We start from the raw sequence: 17,591 nt of genomic DNA on the forward strand, positions 1-17,591 counted from the left end.
TGCACAGTGTCCTGGTGTGGCAGCAGCCGAAGGATTCCAGCCAGTTGGAGCCGGACTACCCGAGGAATGGTCAGTTCCGGGGCACTGACCACGGCCAGTCTTGGGGACAAGTCCCAGTGTTTGCAGGACAGCCCACCCTGTGTGGCAGCGCACACTATTCAGCCCCGTTCATGGCTCCCCATCACTGATATCACAAGATCAAAGCCAAGCCCTTTCCAGGCCTAACTCGATCTAGCCTCTGCCATCATCCCAGCTCTCTCAGGACAGCGACTGGCTGGATTCACACCCTCATTCAGACACACCACACTCTACTCCAGACAGACTGATTACTTTCTATGTTCACCACCCATAACTTCACAGAGGCCATTCCCTCTGCGGAGAACACGTTTCCCATAAACCCGAACCATCCTTGCAGATAAGTTGGATGTCATCTCCTCCAGAAGGAGTGGTGACCTGCCTCCTACATGGTCCCAAAGTCCCTGTCTGTGCTCTACCGTTTCTGCTTCTGTCCCTAGAGCAGGGTTGGGGGCGGTCCCTGAGGGTACGGAATAGTAGGACTTAACCTCAGCCGGGGTAAGGAAGCGCCGGCTCCCGGGCGGACCCACAGCGACGAGAGAGCGCTGCAGCCCTGGGGTCCCCACGGTGTCGCCCTGCCCGGCCAGCGGCTGGTGCCGCCCAGCGGCCGGAACCGCCTGCGATTTGCATACCCATGGTGCACCACGAAAAGACAGTTTCACGCTGCTTGAGTTCCCACCACGGGGTTTGTCCACTGTTGCAGGGGACAGTGCCTATTAGAAATCTATGGTCTGTGTAAATTCCACTCAGGGAGCGCGAACCGCGCAGGAGCGGAGCAACCGTAAGTCGTCTGAGTGTTACGTTGTTCTGGGAGTGTTCCAAGCGGAAACGAGTAAGCATATTGTGGTTTCTTTTCATATCATGTGAATCTTCCGCTTTTTACTAAAGATTTCCGTGGAGAGAAACAGTTTTGAGTGTCTACTTAAGTTTTTGAGATTGTGTATTTTAGAAGAGGTACATATTGGAGTTAAAAAAAACGAGAAGTTAATGTTTGTTTCTGTGTTTTGACAACTTGTCTGTAATTACCCGGGGGAATTTAGACAGAAATCCCGTGTCGGTTATTGGAGTGTTTTTTCCAATTATTTACTTCGTTTTGCGAGGTATGCCTTTTCTGTGTTTCTGCCAGTTTCTCTCCAAGGCTTCGCAGTAGGTGAAGAAGTTAACTAAATAAAGGAAGGCGTGAAAAAGCACGGAACGTTTTTGGCACGATGTACAGCGAAAGAGATTAAACGCAGCAGTGCTCATTTCCAAACAGGCTCATTGGTTTCTTTCCCAAAACTAGCAGAGGAGGCAGTTTGGTCAGATTGTCCCCATTCAATGCTCGCTCGATGCCAGTTTTCCGTGTAAATGTACACGGTTCTTTCTCTTAAGGAGGTTAAGTTTTTGGCGGAACCAAGAACTAAAAAAAAAAAAAAAAAAAAAATTGGGTACATAATACAGAATCTCAGTGAAAAGTGCTCTACAGAAAGAGCATTATTGAGAGGACAGGGCAAGCTAGCAAATGTGTTTTCTTGTCGTTGGGTCTTAGATCAACCTTACAGTAGGGGAGGTTATCTAGATCTGTGGCTTTAAGTGAATATCATTTTCTACGTTGTGTCCTCCGAATTCACAGCCAGCAGCTGCTCCCACTGACTCCCATATTCAAAGCATATGCTTCATGCAACTGCATGTTTTTCCTCCTCCAGTGCCAGCAAGCTGGTACAAGAGTTCTTGGATTCCTGCAAAAGCCTCCCACCCCCCGCCCCACTCCCTTGACCGTCGTTGTCCAATTCTCCACACAAAGGCCAAGTAATTGTTTAAAATGTAAATCCGATCACACCACCACATCGCTGTGTAACATGCTTTTTCTTCAGAGTGCAAACCTGCCCCGGAATATCGTACATGCATTTCTTTACTTGTCTGCTCTTTCTCCTCCTAGAATGTAGGTTCTGTGAGGCAGAGACTTTACCTGATTTGTCCTCTGATAGATCCCATGACTCTAAATCAATGCCTAGCCCATGAACACTCAATGAATATTTGTGTAACAAATGAACGAAGAGATTTGTTTTCTAAACACATGTACTGTCCCACTACAGTCCTAAGCACTTTACAAAATTAATCTTCCTGAGAACCTGACTAAATAGATTCTATTTTTATCTCCATTCTCCATTTTATAAATAAAGAAACTGAGGCATAGAAAGTTAAATAGCCTCAATCAAATCACAAAGCCAGAAAGTGATGGAGCTGAGATTCAAACCTAGGCAGCTTGGCTCCAGAAGAGGCGTACTCTTCATCACTGCGCTACTTAGTGATGGGGTTCAGGACATGCTATCCTAAAATATGGCACCTCCACATATTGAGTATTTTAAGCTGAAGGAGTTTGAGAAAACAGGAAAGTCATTCTGACCTCCTCACTCCCCCAACGCCCGACACCCCCCCCCCATGAAACAGGTCATAAAACCCTCAAGTGAGAGCTGCCTTTAGTATACTGAGAGGAAATGAGCATCCTTATCTCCAAGGGCAAGGAGACGCTGAGAAGAATTCTAACGAGAAAGTCTTGCTAAATTCCCCCCAGATTACTACCCTTTAACCTAGCATAAAAATACTCAGGCTTAACTGTTTCTTTCGGTCTTCATTTCCTTATGAAGGCGCCCATGTCACGTAAAAACTTACATTAAATAAATTTGTAGGGACCTCCCTGGTGGTGCAGTGGTTAAGAATCCGCCTGCCAATGCAGGGGACACGGGTTCGAGCCCTGGCCTGGGAAGATCCCACATGCCGCGGAGCAACTAAGCCTGTGCACCACAACTACTGAGCCTGCACTCTATAGCCCGCGAGCCACAACTGGTGAGCCCTTGTGCCACAACTACTGAAGCTTGCACGCCTAGAGCCCACGCTCCACAACAAGAGAAGCCACCGCAATGAGAAGCCTGAGCACCGCAACGAAAAGTAGCCCCCGCTCACCACAACGAGAGAAAGCCTGCGCGCAGCAACGAAGACCCAAAGCAGCCAAATACAAATAAATAAATAAATTTATTTTTAAAAAAAATTGTATGCTTTTCTCCTGTTAATTGTTTTTGTCAGTTTAATCTTCAGATCCAGCCAAGGACCTGAAGAGGAGCAAGGAAAACTTTTTCCTCTCAATATTACCTTTTCTTTCAGCAAAATGAATCATGCTCTACTTGGTCTGCACCGTGCTTTTCTTACCAAAGATCATGGATTTTTTTTTTTTTTTTTTAATTTTAGCTGCGCTGGGTCTTTGTTACAGTGCACAGGCTCTTCGTTGTGGCACACGGGCTTCTCTAGTTGTGGCGTGCAGGCTTAGTTGCCCGCGGCATGTGGGATCTTAGTTCCCGACCAGGGGTAGCACCCGCATCCCCTGCATTGGAAGGCGGATTCTTAGCCACTGGACCACCAGGGGAGTCCCAATCATGGATATTTTTTAATATCACTGTAGGAATATACCATAGTTAATTTAACCAGTCCTCTAGGTTAAACCAGTCCTCTAGGACTAGTTTGTCTTCAATTTTCATTATCCAAACAAAGTGGTACTGAGGGTAACCACATTTTCAGTCTTGAGAAATAATAGCAAATAACTATTTTTAATCCATGTGCAATATATTTTTACATAAAATCCCTGAGAAAGAAGAATATTTTTTTTCCAATTAGGGACGTCCCTGGTGGTCCAGGGTTAAGACTCTGCACTTCCACTGCAGAGGGCACGGGTTCGATCCCTGGTTGGGGAACTAAGATCCCACAAGGCGAGAGGCACAGCCAAAAAAAAGGAAAAGTTAATTGTCCCTAATTTCACACTGATAGTATCTTTTTTTTTTTTTTTTTTTTGCTGTGTTGGGTCTTTGTTGCTGCACGCGGGCTTTCTCTAGTTGCGGTGAGCGGGGGCTACTCTTCACTGCGGTGCACGGGCTTCCCATTGTGGTGGCTTCTCTTGTTGCGGAGCATGGGCTCTAGGCACAGGGGCTTCAGTAGTTGTGTCACGTGGGCTCAGTAGTTGTGGCTCGCGGGCTCTAGAGCGCAGGCTTAGTAGTTGTGGTGCACGGGCTTAGTTGCTCCGCGGCATGTGGGATCTTCCCAGGCCAGGGCTCGAACCCATGTCCCCTGCATTGGCAGGCAGATTCTTAACCACTGCGCCACCAGGGAAGCCCCACACTGATAGTATCTTAATGGAATAAAATAACATTTAAATAAGAAAGCAAAGTCATCACTGAACATTTACAGAGCACTGATTATGTGACAGGGACTGGGGAAGTAGAAATGAATAAGGCACCACTCCAGGCCCCAGAGATCTTTCTCCAGGGAGATTCAGATCCTCAGGAAGACAAAAATGTGTAACAAATGAAAGGGGAGCATGGGGAGTCTTCAATAACCAAGAAAGTAAATCCAGAGCTAGAGGACCATTGCCTTCAGGACCAGTGAATTTATGCAAAGGCAGTAGTTGAGAGAAGAGTTGCTAATGTTTGGAACCACTAGTAATTTTGAGTTCCGTAAAAGTGAAATAGATTATATTTTGTCCTGAGGGCAGTGGGAATGTTGAGGAACTTAGTATGGAGAGTAGGGCTGACAATCTTACACAAGTCTGGCAGCAGTGTGGGAAAATGGTTGGGGAGGGGGTCGCCGCTGGAGTGAAGGCAGGAGGATTAATAAGAGCCTGTGGCAGTGATTCCTGCCACAGATAGGACTGGCTGAATTGGGCTGAGAGAACTGAACCAGCTGGAAAGATCTTGCAGGAGAGGAAAAATGATTTTCTCTCTACTCTCTGTGCTCTTGGCTGAGACCTTTGTAATAAGACATCTTAACAAGAGAAAACAAAAAAACCCAGAAGTTTATTAGCATGTATATCTCATGTATACATGGGAGATACCCAGGGGAAAATGAGTAACTCCCTGAGGTGGCCTAAAATACCTGCTTAAATACCTCCTTCAGCTAACAACAGTAGAAAGAAAACTGTGGGGAGGCCAGTTATAGGAAGGCCATCAGGAAAAAGCACCAAAAGCAAGGATAAGGTTTATTCAGCAGATTTCACTGACTTCACTGAAGATTCTCCTGTGAGTTAGTCATCCTGGTACAGAGAGGGAGACACCCTTACAAATGGAGATTTCCATTCTAAAAATTTCCCTTACAAAAGGGTAACTTCTCTGTTTTCAAAACTTCTCCCTTAAAAAAAAAAAAACAAAAAAACAAAAAAAAACTTCTCCCTTTTCTCAAAATAATCAGCTTAAAATAACCTTATGCCAAAAAGGCATATTTTGGGGTGGCATATTCTGCTAACTTTCAGCCTCCTAAAAGGTAGAAGCCACGGGAGGCAGATGTGAGGAAGAGGAATAAAGCAAGGATGAGCGGTAGACTTCTGGCTTGGGCACCCACGGAGATGAGAAACACGATGGGGGCAAAACTGGAGAAAGATGAGGGGTGAGCTCAATTTTGGATTGAGTCTGAGGTGTCTGTGGGAAATTTAGAGAGAGATCGTCAGGAGGCAGGTCTGGAGTTAAAGAAGGGGCTGAGCTGAAAAGATATGTGGGAATTAAAAGAGTAAACAGGGCGGGCGAGAGTGCCCAAGGGCCGGCTGTAACGCCAGAGCACAGCGCGAACGAACCCACTTGCCGGCTTTGCGAGGGCCTTGAAGCCAAGGCTCAGCCCACTAACGCGCCTCTCAGGCCCGCCCTCCCCCGGAACCTCACCCACAGCGCCTGCGCGTGTCAGACTGCCGCCCCTCCTGCGCCCCGCTAGCCGGGCATTCTGGGAGCGGAAACCCGTTCCGAGCTCGGAGCATGTTGGGAGCTGTAGTCTAGGAGAGGCCCAGAATTCCTCGCAAGTCGCGGCATTTGGTCACTTAAAGGGCAGGTCCAGAAAGCGATGATGCTCCCGGGGCAGGGTACCCCTCCGGCGGCGGCACGGGGCGCCCCGGGCCGCATCCCCTCTCCGCAGAGCATGGCATTTCCACGCCTCCACGATCTGTTCCACCTGCAGGGGAGGCGAGTCACGGCGGAGTCACGCAATGCCTACCTCATCCCGCAGATCCTGGGCTGCGCCCCACGCCCTTTCCCCCACGCCACGGAGTGAATCTGAGCCGTGTTCCCCGCGTCCGTACCGGGATGAGCGGCTCTCGCCGGTTCTGCTCTTCCAGGGCGCTCAGCTCTGCCGGAGCCAGCAAGGCCAGTCTCAGCTCCCGCACCACCGGGGCCGCCACCTCGGCCACAGGCCGCTCCAGCACCGCCTGCCGACGCCAGCGTTGAGCCCAGGCGGGCGGGGGCACCTGCCCAGCCGCCCGCTCGCCGGGTTCCTGCGGCCCGAGCCTCCTTCAGCGCCCCCACCCCGCGCTCCCCTCAGCTCCCGCTCACCGCGCCCACGCGCGCCCAGCTCCGGGCTGCCAGGACCAGCTCGGCCTCGTCCACGCAGAGCTTGTCGCTGCGCAGCAGGAGCAGCAACGCGGGTGCCGACAGCTCCAGGAAACCACGGGTCCGGAGGGTCTCCTGTGGGTCCGCGATTGGGTCAGGGGGGAGCAGGATGAGGCGTGTGGGGTTGGGAGTATGCAGGTCGGGAGCTGTACCTGGCTGTGGGCCTCTATGAAAGCTACACAGCGCTCCTGCAGCGGTCCCAGGCCAAAGGATACGGCAATCTGAGAGCAGAATGAGGGAGGTCGGGTTGAGACTGGAGAGGCCATGTAGCCCAGCCCTCCACAGGGGGACCACCTGCAAGCCTGTCCAGCAACACCCACCTGCAGGGCCTCGCAAACCAGCTCCACATCCAGCACCTTCATCACAAACTGCAGGCACAGCTGGGAACAGAAACCAATGTGAGTTGTGTCCAAATGTCCCTGTTCCAAGACCCCAGCCCCAGTCCAGAAGCAGTGAGCAGGCTTGGAGCAGTGAGTCACCCAGGCTTATAGCAGCCCCAGGCCCATACAGACGTCCCAGGCCAAGGGAGGCAGGGAATCACCAGGGCCTGAGACTTGGCAAACCTGGAGGAACTAGAAACTAGCAAAGCCAAGCCCAGCAGCCTACCTTTCAGTACATTCCTCACTAATCAAGCTAGATAAGAGCCATGTGAAAATTCCACTCTTCCTTTCTCTCAGGACATTTATCTTTCTCCATGTGTCCCCCTCTGGACTCGAAGACACATCTCTTTTAACCAAAAACTTGAATTTCATCCACAACACCTCCCTCTCACCCCCCACATCCAGAAAAGCACTGGGTCATGCCAATTCCACTTCTCTCAAAGCCATGCACCTCTCTCGGGCAACCACTGCCACCACCCCCCCTTACTGGACTGGTAAGCCCTAATCCCTTCTCCCCTTAGCTTCCAAATCCTCACTCCTTTATCTGAAACCTCATGAATTTCCACTGCCCTCTGGGTAAAAGAAGTCCAAATTCTTGAAAGTTCTGCAGGAACCAGCCCTTGGCATGCTCTCCAATCTCATCTCTCCGTCTCCTCCTCTCACACACTGAGTCCAGCCACACTAAATGTCTCACCAGCATCTTTTGTACCTCTGTCTCTGTAACTAGAATGCCATCTTTCCTCTCCCCTCTCTGAACAAACTCCTACCTGTTCTACCCGATCCAACACAAATGTTTCCTCCTCCAGGAAGTCTTCCCCTCCTCTCTCCCTGGTGGCGAGACTAGAGACTCTCCGTACAGTCTCAGCACCATTTGCCCTTATCTGTCACACTTCTTATGGCACTGGGTTAAGAGTTTTCTTGTGTCTATCTCTCTTTGAAGAACAGGGATCAAGGCTAACTTATCCTGGTATCTACAGCACCATCCATAAACACCCCACATGCCCCCACAGCACACATGGTACACGCATATCTGTTTGCACACAGGCACACATAAATGCATATCTACACAGAGATACCCATACTTCTGTCTGTACCGGTGCATGTTGCTCTCCAGGCTAGCCGGTGTGTGAGGCAGGATATGAACTGAGCCCATAAGAGGCGGGGGAAACGAGATGAGGCGCCACATAAACCCACCTCTCGCAGTTCCTCCAGCCCATACTCCACAGCCGCCGTCAGCACCTCCAGCACCTGCAGAGTGGGTGATTGGGGGAGTGGAAAGAAGTCTCCCCCGTCCCTCAGCCACCCCTCCTCCCACCCAGACCCCTGCCCAGTGGGCTCACAGAGTGGCGGTGCAGCTTGGCACTGTTGGTGTACAGAAACTCCAGCACTGCCAGGAAGGCCTCAGCTGGCACGGTGCTCAGCACCACAGGGCTAGGCACCCCGGGGCCCGGCTCTGAGCCCAGAAGTCGCTGGAAGAAGTTGCATCTACATGCCAACAAGCACCGGTGGGCAAACACCTCCTGCCGTTCTTGACCGACCACAAAGCGAACATCACTGTGGGAGAGAGGGGCAGAGAACCAGGAAGAGGAGGCCAGAGTCTCTGTGCAACTCTAGGCTTTGCCTTTGCCCAACTCCGTTTACTGTCTGCCCTGTAAAAGAGACAGTCCCTCCAGCCGAAGGTCTGGGTCACACAGGCCTGGTTCTAATTCCAGCTCCACCTTGTGGTGCCTAGGCAAGAGACTTCCTACTCATTAACTCTCAGCTTTCTCATCCCTGAAATGGGATGCGAATCCCAAACCCTAGGAGGTGGCTATGTTTGATCAATTGATCACTGAGGGGGCACCAGGGCTGATACAAGGTTGATCCCAATACCCCTCTCCTCCTCAGCCTGTGTCTTGGGGTAAGGGAAACTCTTTTTGGCTTCTCCTCCACAGACTGCAAACTCAGCTTTTTCAGCCTCCTCCAGACTCAGCTTTTTCAGCCTCCTCCAGACAGGAGAGGGTAGGGTTGGGGGTGCAGAGTGCACCGGCTGCAAACAGACATGTCAGCGAGGCACCATCATGAGGCCAGACCACATTTTCCATCTTCACAATCACTACCGGCCCCAGCCTCTGGGCCTCTGAACAGCATAGCAAGTAGGAGGCAGGAGATGAAGCTTGAGCTTCCTGGAGCCTCCCAGTCTCAGGTCCAAGGCCTGGGGGATCCCACTGCTCAGACCAGACTGCGATGCCCAAAGAAGTAGGGTTATAGGAGTCACCAACCCATAGGGAGGGGCCCAGCTCTGAGGCAGTGGGAACAGAAAGCTGCATTCTAGTTCTCCTGACCAGCGTTGCCCCTGTACTCTATCCCTTGGTTTCAGACACCACAGCATCCTGGGCAGGCAGTGAGCCCCAGGCAGCACCCTTGAACTACTTCCTGTCTGCAACTCTGGCTCAGTCTCTTGAGCTTTGTTCCTCTTGTGAGTCCGCAGTTCCCAGAGCAGGGTTATCTGCTCCTCTGCCTCCCTAGGGAGGCACTCAAGTTACATTCCATTTCTCAGGGTCCAGGGGGCAGAGGGCTCTTCTCTGCCAGGAGCCCAAGATCCAAAACAGGAAGGCCTTTCCCTGAGGTCACATAGCTGCTCTGAGCTCCGGTCCCCAGTGCCCCCACCTCTGGCTCTCGTAGACACTAAGCGACCAGTAGTTATCCTCTACACTTGACTTCCCCAGACTGAGTTCACCAGGGAGGAGGGTCAAGTCCTAATTCCCCACTTCCTCTGTACCCAGAGCTTCCTCAGAGTCATGGGGCCGAGCAGAGCCAGCTAGGGAAAACCCACAAACAGGGCCCCCCCTCACCTGTATAGGGGGTTGTTGACGAGGCTTCGGAGTGCTGTGGAAAAGGGCGCAGCCTCCCCGTGCACAACCAGTCCTGGGGTCTCCATGGGTGGGGTAGGGCAGGGGAGTGAGCAGGAGGAACAGCCTAGGAGGCCTGTTGTCTGCTGGTCTGTGGGAGGCGGTAGGTGGAAGGAGCAGGAGGCCTGGTTGAGCCCTAAAGCTGGTGAGGAGCTAGAAAGGCCCGAGAGGGAGGGGCAAGAGCTTGGGAAGCCTGTTTGCTGAGAAGCTAAAGTTTAGGAATGAGGCAGGAGGCCCAGGTTCCTGAAGGCATCAGAGGCCAGTGGAGGAGGCCAGAGGCTTGGCTTGGGGATGGGGACTCAGGGAGGGGACCAAGAGACGCCAAGGTAGAGCGGACTGGACTCGGGAGGAGAGGCTGGCTGCGGATGAGGCCCCAGCTGGGAGCCTGCCCAGGCAGCGCTGGGGTGGGAAGCCTGTGGGTTTCCACGGAAACTAGAGCCCAGCCAGAGACGAGGCCCCGCCCAGCTCCCACAGGCCCAGCGAAAACTTCAGCCCTAGAGGGGCCCTAAGCAGAGTCGGAGGGTCTTGGCACCCTGGCCCCTGCCTGTCCTGGGTTCAGAGTTCAAACTCCCTGACTCCTCCCACCCTCCCCCCAACAGGCACACAGGGTCAAGATCGGGCTAGCCAGACCTGGGGAACCCCCCTCAGCGGGGAAAGTCCTTGTCCCTATGGACCGTTTTCAGGGCCCAGACCTGGCTTGTTTGGGAGGTGGCAGTCCTGTCGCTCCCAGAGGGGGGTCAGGTGAGGAGGTGTCACCTCTGACAGAGGAGTCATGGTCTCTGGCATCCCTGAAATGCAACCGAAGGGGGGTGGGGACGGCAATCTGGGCAGTAGGGCACACAAGAGGTGTGGACAGCTGGGGACAAGCCCCAGGGCGCTGAGGTCAGCAGGGTGCACTTAGGAGTGGAGTCACCACTGTTGCATCAGGCCTGTGTTCGGATGGGTCTTCCTTCCCCCCTCCCCCAGCCCTGAACTGAGGAAGTCATCCAAGCCACACCCTAGCTCTGCACAGGGAACGGAAACGTTTGCCCTAGTTGAGGCTGACGGGGAGATGACAGGGCCGGGACACGCTCCTTCCCGTAGGCCCAGGTCCGGATTTCCGAGGGGCCTCCCCCACAGCCTCAGGGTTTCCCCATATCCCAGGCCCTCTGAGACTTGCTTACAAGTAGAGAGCCAGTCTTCACAAGGGGGAAATGGACAGTGGCTCAAGAGCTCTGGGGTAGGGGGACACCAATCTGACCAGAGCCCCTCTCTACATCTGCCCCTTCAGTCATACTTGTATGCCCTAGGGCTCTAAGCCCCCGCTGATCCCTCTCCTCTGATGACTCAGTCACCCTGCACGTAGGAACACTCCCAGGTTAAGCCAGAGCCAGGGCGGGAAAGTGGGAACCAGGAAGAGGGGAGTGCTTGCCCAGCAACCCATGGCAACTCCACAACAAAGGCAAGGGGCCCTTAACCTCCCACCTGCCAGCCAGGCCAGCTGGGCAAGGGCTGTTAGGAGAGAGCTTGGAGGCCAAAGGCTACAGGTGACTCAGGTGTCTAAGGAGTTTCGGGAGAAGAGGGCAGCCATCCCAGAATTGATTCTGGAGGTAGGGCCAGAAGCCAAAAGCAGAGAGTGGAAGGACCATCCTGAGTCACCTGGCCCCAGCTGCAGCCAGTTGTAGGGATCTTTGTGCCAGCCACCTTAAGAGCAGGTAGGGGTGGAGGATGGCTGGATTCAAGACTCACAGAGCTAGAAGGATCTGTGGGGGTTGAAGGAGTTGGGTCTCTCTGTCCCTCCCTCTGGTCAGGGGGTGGAGGCGCCACTCTCTAGGCTGAGGCAGAGGGCAGATACATCTCCCCCTTCTGCTGGTGAAGTCAGGTGGAAGGGAGAAAAGGTGTACTTCGAGCTCATTTAACTAACCTCCATAGGAAAGTGGAGCTCAGGGGGCAGGGACAGCAAGATAGTCTGAGCAGCATCTCTCCTCTTATTGTGTCCCTAACAGCCCTTAACCCTCTAAGCACCTAGGAATCCACGCAGCCCCGGACTATTTGATTCACCTGTCCCCCAAAAAATCAGGTAAGAAGGGATTAGGGGGTAAAAACTCTTAAGTAAGAGACGGGATGGTGTACAGAGACGGCCAGTGAGGGCCATCCCGTCCAAGCGTGGGTCTTCCAGCCGGCAGGTCCATGGCTGGCAGGCCTGTGCCCTCCGGACGCCAGGAGGAGGAGACTTCCAAAGACCATGGGCTGAAACTATCACCAGCGTGGCCTCCAGGCCGTCTGCCCAGCATCGATGAGACCCGACCAGAGGGCTCGGGCCCGGCCTCCCGCCGTGGCTCCGTGCTAGGTCCGACCTCGTCCTTTTTGCGCCGCAACTCGCTGGCCGGGCCAGGCGCAGGTCTTGGGGGTCGGCGCCCATCCCTGGGCCCCCTGCCCCCTCTAGGCTCGCGGGTCAGCTTCTCTGGCTTACCCCTGGCGGCCGCCCGCTGGGCAGAACCCTCGTACCGCACGGAGCCGGCGCCAGGGGAGCGCTGGGAGGCCGCGCGCGCACAGTGGGCCCTGGAAGCGGCGTTGCAGGCAGGATTGCGCGACGCGTGCTACTCCGGCGCCGAGGCCGGGCGGCTGGCGCGGGAGCTGTGCAAGCTGGTGCGCCTGCGCCTGCGCGAGCTCAGCCCGCCGCGCTACAAACTGGTGTGCAGCGTGGTGCTGGGGCCGCGCGCCGGCCAGGGCGTGCGCGTGGTCAGCCGCGCGCTCTGGGACGCGGCGCGCGACTGGCTGGCCTCGGCCGCCATCACCAATACCTCGCTCTTCGCCGTGGCCACGGTCCACGGGCTCTACTGCGAGTGAGGACTCCCCCGAGTTTTGCAAAAACGGTTTATTATACCAGGAGGAGGCCCTCCCTGGGGCTCACATCCCAATAAATAAATGTCTGTCAATAAATAAAAGTGGTCCATAAATAACGCCCCCTAGCGGGGGGCTAAGGCTCAGGCTTTTCTTGGAGAAGGGGTAGGAGGCCGCCTCCAACCCCAGTACAGCTGGTCCCTGATTCCCTGGGGGATTCGGCCCAGAGCCCCCAGTGAGGCACCAAAGGAACAGGGAGGGCCACAAAGGCAAGGGCCAGAGCCTTACAGGCACAGGCGTCAGGCCTGAGGGCTTGGGCGGTGGCCGGCCCCGCAGGTTGGGGCCTAGACGGGGCAGCGGTCCCGGAGCAGGCGCAGAGCATAGCGGAGCCGCTGCCTCAGGTCTGGGGAGCAGCCCAGCTGCTGAAGGTGGGAAGCGAGGTAAGTACAAGCACTGCGACTGCGGGCCACAAAAGTCACAAGGAGGGGCTCCCAGCCACTGAGGATCAGCTTGGTGTGGTCTCCGTAGAAGTTCACCTGTGCGCAGGAGGGTGGCACTGATCAGGGCCTAAGGCCCAGATCGTTTCCTCCCCAGCACCCTGGACCTCCCAGACCTTACCCCCAACTCCAAGAGGAGCTCTCACCTGGATGGTGCCATCACTAAAGAGCATGAGTAGGGCCTGATCAGTCTTGACCCACTGTAGCAGGAGTGGGGGGACAGGCACCTCCACCTCTTCCACACTGGGCAGATCTCCACCCTGGGAGCAGGGGCAGGTCAATTGTCTGACATGAGTCAGTCCTCTCTCCATTCATGTCTCCCTTAGAGGTTCAGCTTCTAGCTTCAGCACCCACCCCCTCGCCCACCCGCCCCCAAAGGGGAACAGAAAGGGATCAGGATGTGTTCATCCTCAACGTGCCCCACCCCAGTCCACAAACCTTCATGAGGCGCTGCTCCATGTAGGAGGCGAAATACCTCAGGACACCCAGCTGAGGCTGCAGGGCCCGAGGCACAGCACCCACAGAGAAGGAGAAGTGCTTGGTGCTGGTGGGGTCGTAGTGCACAGTCCTGGAGGGGAGGAGACGGAGACAGAAGTCAGACGGAGCCCTGTACCCACGCCACTCCCCTGAGAGACTGCAGGTCCGGGAGCCCAGGAGCACACACCAAGGTACAGCCCTGCTGAGTACAGTGGGCTGGATACAAGACACCCCATGACACCACTTACTTTTTGTTGGCTGACAGGGCCATGTGTGTGCCATTGTTGAAGAGCACAGCCACACGGCGGCTGGACAGTTGATACCCAAAGCCAAACTTGTTGGAATAGTCAACCCACTTGCTGACCCACACCAGAGGCTCTGGCTGGGCCAGGGGAGCGGGGTTCTGTTCAGCTGTCATGGAAGAGGAAGGAATGAGGACCTGTTCCTGGCCTCCCAGTCAAAGAACTCCCACCACCATTCACATACGCCAGACCCCAGCCTCACCTGGGGACATGAAGGCCAGGCAGTTTCTTAGAGCACAGAGGGCTGACTCCACCACTGTGGCCACAGTCAGACCTTCTTCGAACCCTGAAGGGAACAGGGCACTGAGAATTAGGCAATAGTCCCCCAGGTCCTAGACAGTGACTCTCCACCCACTCCTTCCCTCTGGGCCTGGTCTCAGGTCCAGCAACCTCTAGCACCCTTCACCCTCCCGGTGGCTCACCATCTCCACTGCTCGCCAGTGTCCCACGGGGTGAACTGTCTTCAGGTGCTGTCTCTACCAGGCTGACGGGGGCTGGACCTGAAGCTGCCGGAGCCTGGAGGGTTGGGTGGAGAAAGGGAGTGAGATAGGCCCTGAAATCCAAATCCTTGAGAGTCCATGGCCCAGCCCTGCCCTGGCACCCGGGGCACCCCAGGTCAGCCCTGCCTGGCTGATGAGACACAGCCAATTAGGCCACCACGAGGCTAGATGCTTCATCAGCCCCTTTTATCCCAGGCTTCCCACAGCTGCTAGGGTGGGGGTGAGTCAGGGGAACATTGTCCACGTGAGCACCTCACCTCGGGCCTGGCATCCTGATGGCCAATGGACATCCGAGTGAGGCTGTTCACCAAACAGGAGACTTCGTCCCGCTCCTCGGGATGGTTCTTATCTGGGTGGGGCGAGATAGAACCCTCAGAATCCTGTCCAGCCCCCCTGCTTCCCGCAGGGATGATACTGTTAGGCATACCCATGTGCCTGTGTAACACATGCTCTCCCCAGGGGTCCCCAGGGACTCAGACTCACACCCTCACATGTACTTGACAAGCCCCCTGCTGCTCTGTACCCTCAAAACCACTGACATCCCAGACTCACTCTTACTCTTCTTCCTCCCAAATAGGCTCTTGGTAACTTTGACAAACAGAATCCTAGCTGGGTTAAGGGGTGTCAGGTCTGGGACTGTCACACAGCTGCTGACAGGGAGCCGGTAGGGGGTGTAGCCCTGAGGAGAGAAGGCATGTGAGCAGAGAAGAGCAGCCCAGGGGTCCTGTCACCCGCTCCCATTCAATCCCCTGGGAATCCGCAAACTGGACATGTCTGGGGGGCCACAAACCTTGGTAAAGAAGTTGTGGCGCAGGATCTGGTCAATTGAGGGGCGGTCTTGGGGTGAGGCTCGAAGGATGGTGGCCAGGAGCTGCCGGGCAGGCAGTGAGAGGCTGGCAGGCAATGTGTAGTGAACCTGTTTGATGCAGCGGTATGTCTCCTTCAGGTCAACTGTCTCAAAGGGGGGGCTCCCACATAGCAGTGTGTACCTGTGGGGCAGAGAAAGGGGGTCAGGAGTAAAGTGGAACATATGCTCCCCTGGGTACCCGCTGTGTGCACATGACCCTGGGACTCACATGACACAGCCCAGGGACCACACATCTGCCTCAGGGCCGTGGCCCTGTCTCTGCAGCACTTCTGGGGCCACATAGTTGGGGGTGCCACAGATGGTCCTGAAAGGGGGTAGGGAAGAGCAGAGGGCAAGGTTCAGAAGCAGCCTGGCTGGCCCCTCATCCCTGCCCCCACTGTGAGTCCAGACAAAGCAGCTGCCTGTCACCAAAGGCCAGAGAACTCCTGCTTGTTCTGAGACAATGGATGCCGGGGATGGCAGCTGAGTCCCTGCCCACCCGCCTGGCCCAGCTGCTCAGCTGCTCTGCAGGACAGGGGGAGGCCCTGACCCCCAACCCAGCCCCCTCCTCCAGGTTCAACAGAGGGTCCATCACTGATCCCTTCCTCCTTCCCCCACTTCTGTCTGTCAGACACCCATACAGGCTGTCACCTCCTATGGTCTGTGCCACACACACCAACACCAGCTGTCACGTCCCCCATAAACACTCAACTACCACACATGCTATCTGTTTTACACCCAGTCTTCGTGGCCACAGCAGGTTATCGTGACACACGGGGTGTCATGTCCCACCATCCCTACACTCTCAGTCCGTCTCACACACTCTTATGTCACCGTCCACATTCACACACAGGATCAGTCATACACCTCCAAGAATCCTTACACCCATCTGTCTCAGGGACTAAACACACAGAGGACCCACAGCCTCTCCGTCATTCCCATTCACCCAGGTTGCCACTGCCACCTTCACACACACACACACACAGCCCATCATCCTTTCCCATCTGTCACACAGACACATCAGGCAGTCATTGTGCCTCCCACATACATATTTAGTGTCTGTCACACACATCATCTGTGTCACACAGACTGTGGCCACCCCCCTCCTCAAACACTCACTTCTTCCTATGCTCTGGGGGCTCCAACCGGGTTGCCAGCCCAAAATCCCCCATCTTCAGTTCCATGTTCTCAGTGATAAAAAAATTTCCTGGACCGGGGTAGAGAAATGTGTCAGACGCCTTTTTCTCTGCCTCCCCAACCCCCCATCCTGTTGGCCCAGGAGTCTCACCCAGCTTGAGGTCCCGGTGCAAGATGCCCCGCTGGTGCAAGTACTTGAGTCCAGAAAGGATCTGCCGAAGGTAGTAGCGCACTTCTGGCTCCAACAGGGTGTGCCGGGCCTTCCAGATGTGGGCCAGGGACTGCAGAGAGCCACTGCCTCAGCCCCTGGTCTGCCCTCCCGGATCCTCCCTCCATTTGTGCTTGCTGAGGAAGAGCAGGCCTCCAACTTTGGGTCTTAAGGTCCCCATTCCCTCCCCCACCTCCATCACCATCCCTCACCTTTCGGCTGCAGAGCTCCAGGAAAATGTATATGTTGTCAGCATCCTCAAAGTGGTGCGAGAAACGCACAATGTGGCGGTGCTGCAGGCCGCGGTGCAGCTCAATCTCGTTTAGTATCTGCAATGGGGACGCGGGGTTGTCATCCGCCAAGGGCTCCCACGCCACTGTCCCCACCCCACCCGTCGTTTGCTGGGACTGGGGCTCACCTTCTCGCGCTGATGCGGCTTGGTTATGCGACTCTGCGAGATGACTTTGACCGCGTAGGCATTGCCGGTCTCTGTGTCAGTGGCCTCGTAGCAGCGGGCGAAGCCCCCCTATAAGGAGGGGGCATCAGGCAGGGCGCTCCAGGGGAGCGCCAGGGCAGGCCAGCAGAGGTTCCCGCGCCGAGGCCAAACGCCCCTGCCACGCCCCGCGCGGGCAAAGAGGCCGGCAGGGTCCCCCTCCACCCTCGCTGACACCACCCCCCAGCTCACCTTGCCCAAAAGGCGGCCTTTGAAGTAGGTGCGGCCGCTGCGCGGGTCAGTGATGAGGCGCCCAGGGTCCGGCGCCAGCGGCCCGGCCAGCACCTCCAGCTCAGGTCCCGGCATGGGACTCCCAGGAGGTCCGGGCCCGGCGGGGGGCGCTGGCGGGGCGGCAGCACGCGGGAAGGGGCGCGGGGACAGGAAGCCGGCCGCGGGCTCCATGAGGGCGGTGCGGCGCAGCGCGGGCCCGGCTAATTCTGGCTTCCGCCAGGCCGCGACAGCGCGTGGCCCTGGCTGGATTTGCTACGCGGCGCTCGCGCCCGAGAGAGCCCAGCGTTTTTATCAATGAACGCCTGCCCTGTCCCTGGCGTTTCGTCATTAAGAGCCCG

At 55.6% G+C, this 17,591-nt stretch overlaps 3 protein-coding genes across 9 annotated transcripts in view; 1 reads left to right on the plus strand and 2 right to left on the minus strand.

Moving 5' to 3' along the window:
• BTBD19 (BTB domain containing 19) overlaps nucleotides 1–11,879 on the minus strand; it is an 89,748-nt gene extending 77,869 nt beyond the window's left edge. Inside the window, exons 1-9 of one of the 6 annotated variants that reach the window (XM_082455529.1) lie at nucleotides 10,431–11,865; nucleotides 9,682–9,829; nucleotides 8,188–8,401; nucleotides 7,930–8,095; nucleotides 6,788–6,847; nucleotides 6,620–6,688; nucleotides 6,411–6,542; nucleotides 6,161–6,286; nucleotides 5,263–6,033 (exon numbers count right to left, since the gene is read on the minus strand). In XM_082455529.1, the coding sequence (XP_082311655.1) occupies nucleotides 5,903–6,033; nucleotides 6,161–6,286; nucleotides 6,411–6,542; nucleotides 6,620–6,688; nucleotides 6,788–6,847; nucleotides 7,930–8,095; nucleotides 8,188–8,401; nucleotides 9,682–9,829; nucleotides 10,431–10,524 (1,140 nt within the window). In that variant the 5' untranslated portion in view covers nucleotides 10,525–11,865 and the 3' untranslated portion in view covers nucleotides 5,263–5,902. Of the gene's footprint in view, nucleotides 1–5,262; nucleotides 6,034–6,160; nucleotides 6,287–6,410; nucleotides 6,689–6,787; nucleotides 6,848–7,929; nucleotides 8,096–8,187; nucleotides 8,402–9,681; nucleotides 9,830–10,430 lie in introns of those variants that run through there. The other 5 variants (XM_082455531.1, XM_082455528.1, XM_082455530.1 and 2 more) reach the window with 5 other exon arrangements.
• Nucleotides 11,880–11,902: 23 nt separating this feature from the next.
• DYNLT4 (dynein light chain Tctex-type 4) lies at nucleotides 11,903–12,586 on the plus strand. Its single transcript, XM_082455949.1, has one exon. The coding sequence runs from the start codon at nucleotides 11,908–11,910 to the stop codon at nucleotides 12,565–12,567; it is 660 nt and encodes a 219-aa protein (XP_082312075.1). The 5' UTR covers nucleotides 11,903–11,907; the 3' UTR covers nucleotides 12,568–12,586.
• Nucleotides 12,581–17,577, minus strand: PLK3 (polo like kinase 3). 2 transcript variants are annotated; one of them, XM_082455157.1, is made up of 15 exons: nucleotides 17,215–17,453; nucleotides 16,948–17,055; nucleotides 16,742–16,858; nucleotides 16,473–16,602; nucleotides 16,304–16,391; nucleotides 15,414–15,509; nucleotides 15,128–15,326; nucleotides 14,890–15,016; nucleotides 14,595–14,686; nucleotides 14,260–14,353; nucleotides 14,040–14,123; nucleotides 13,784–13,946; nucleotides 13,497–13,626; nucleotides 13,205–13,318; nucleotides 12,581–13,097 (listed from the first exon to the last, which is right to left on the minus strand). In XM_082455157.1, exons 1-15 carry the CDS (start codon nucleotides 17,422–17,424, stop codon nucleotides 12,906–12,908), a joined length of 1,944 nt encoding a protein of 647 aa, XP_082311283.1. In that variant the 5' UTR covers nucleotides 17,425–17,453; the 3' UTR covers nucleotides 12,581–12,905. The 2 variants fall into 2 exon arrangements, with proteins under 2 accessions (XP_082311283.1, XP_082311284.1); XM_082455158.1 differs by having other exon boundaries at nucleotides 16,304–16,602; nucleotides 17,215–17,577.
• Between the last annotated feature and the right edge of the window lie 14 nt (nucleotides 17,578–17,591).

The sequence above is a fragment of the Balaenoptera physalus genome (genome assembly GCF_965194825.1).
Source record: "Balaenoptera physalus genome assembly, chromosome: 1".
NCBI lineage: Eukaryota > Metazoa > Chordata > Mammalia > Artiodactyla > Balaenopteridae > Balaenoptera > Balaenoptera physalus.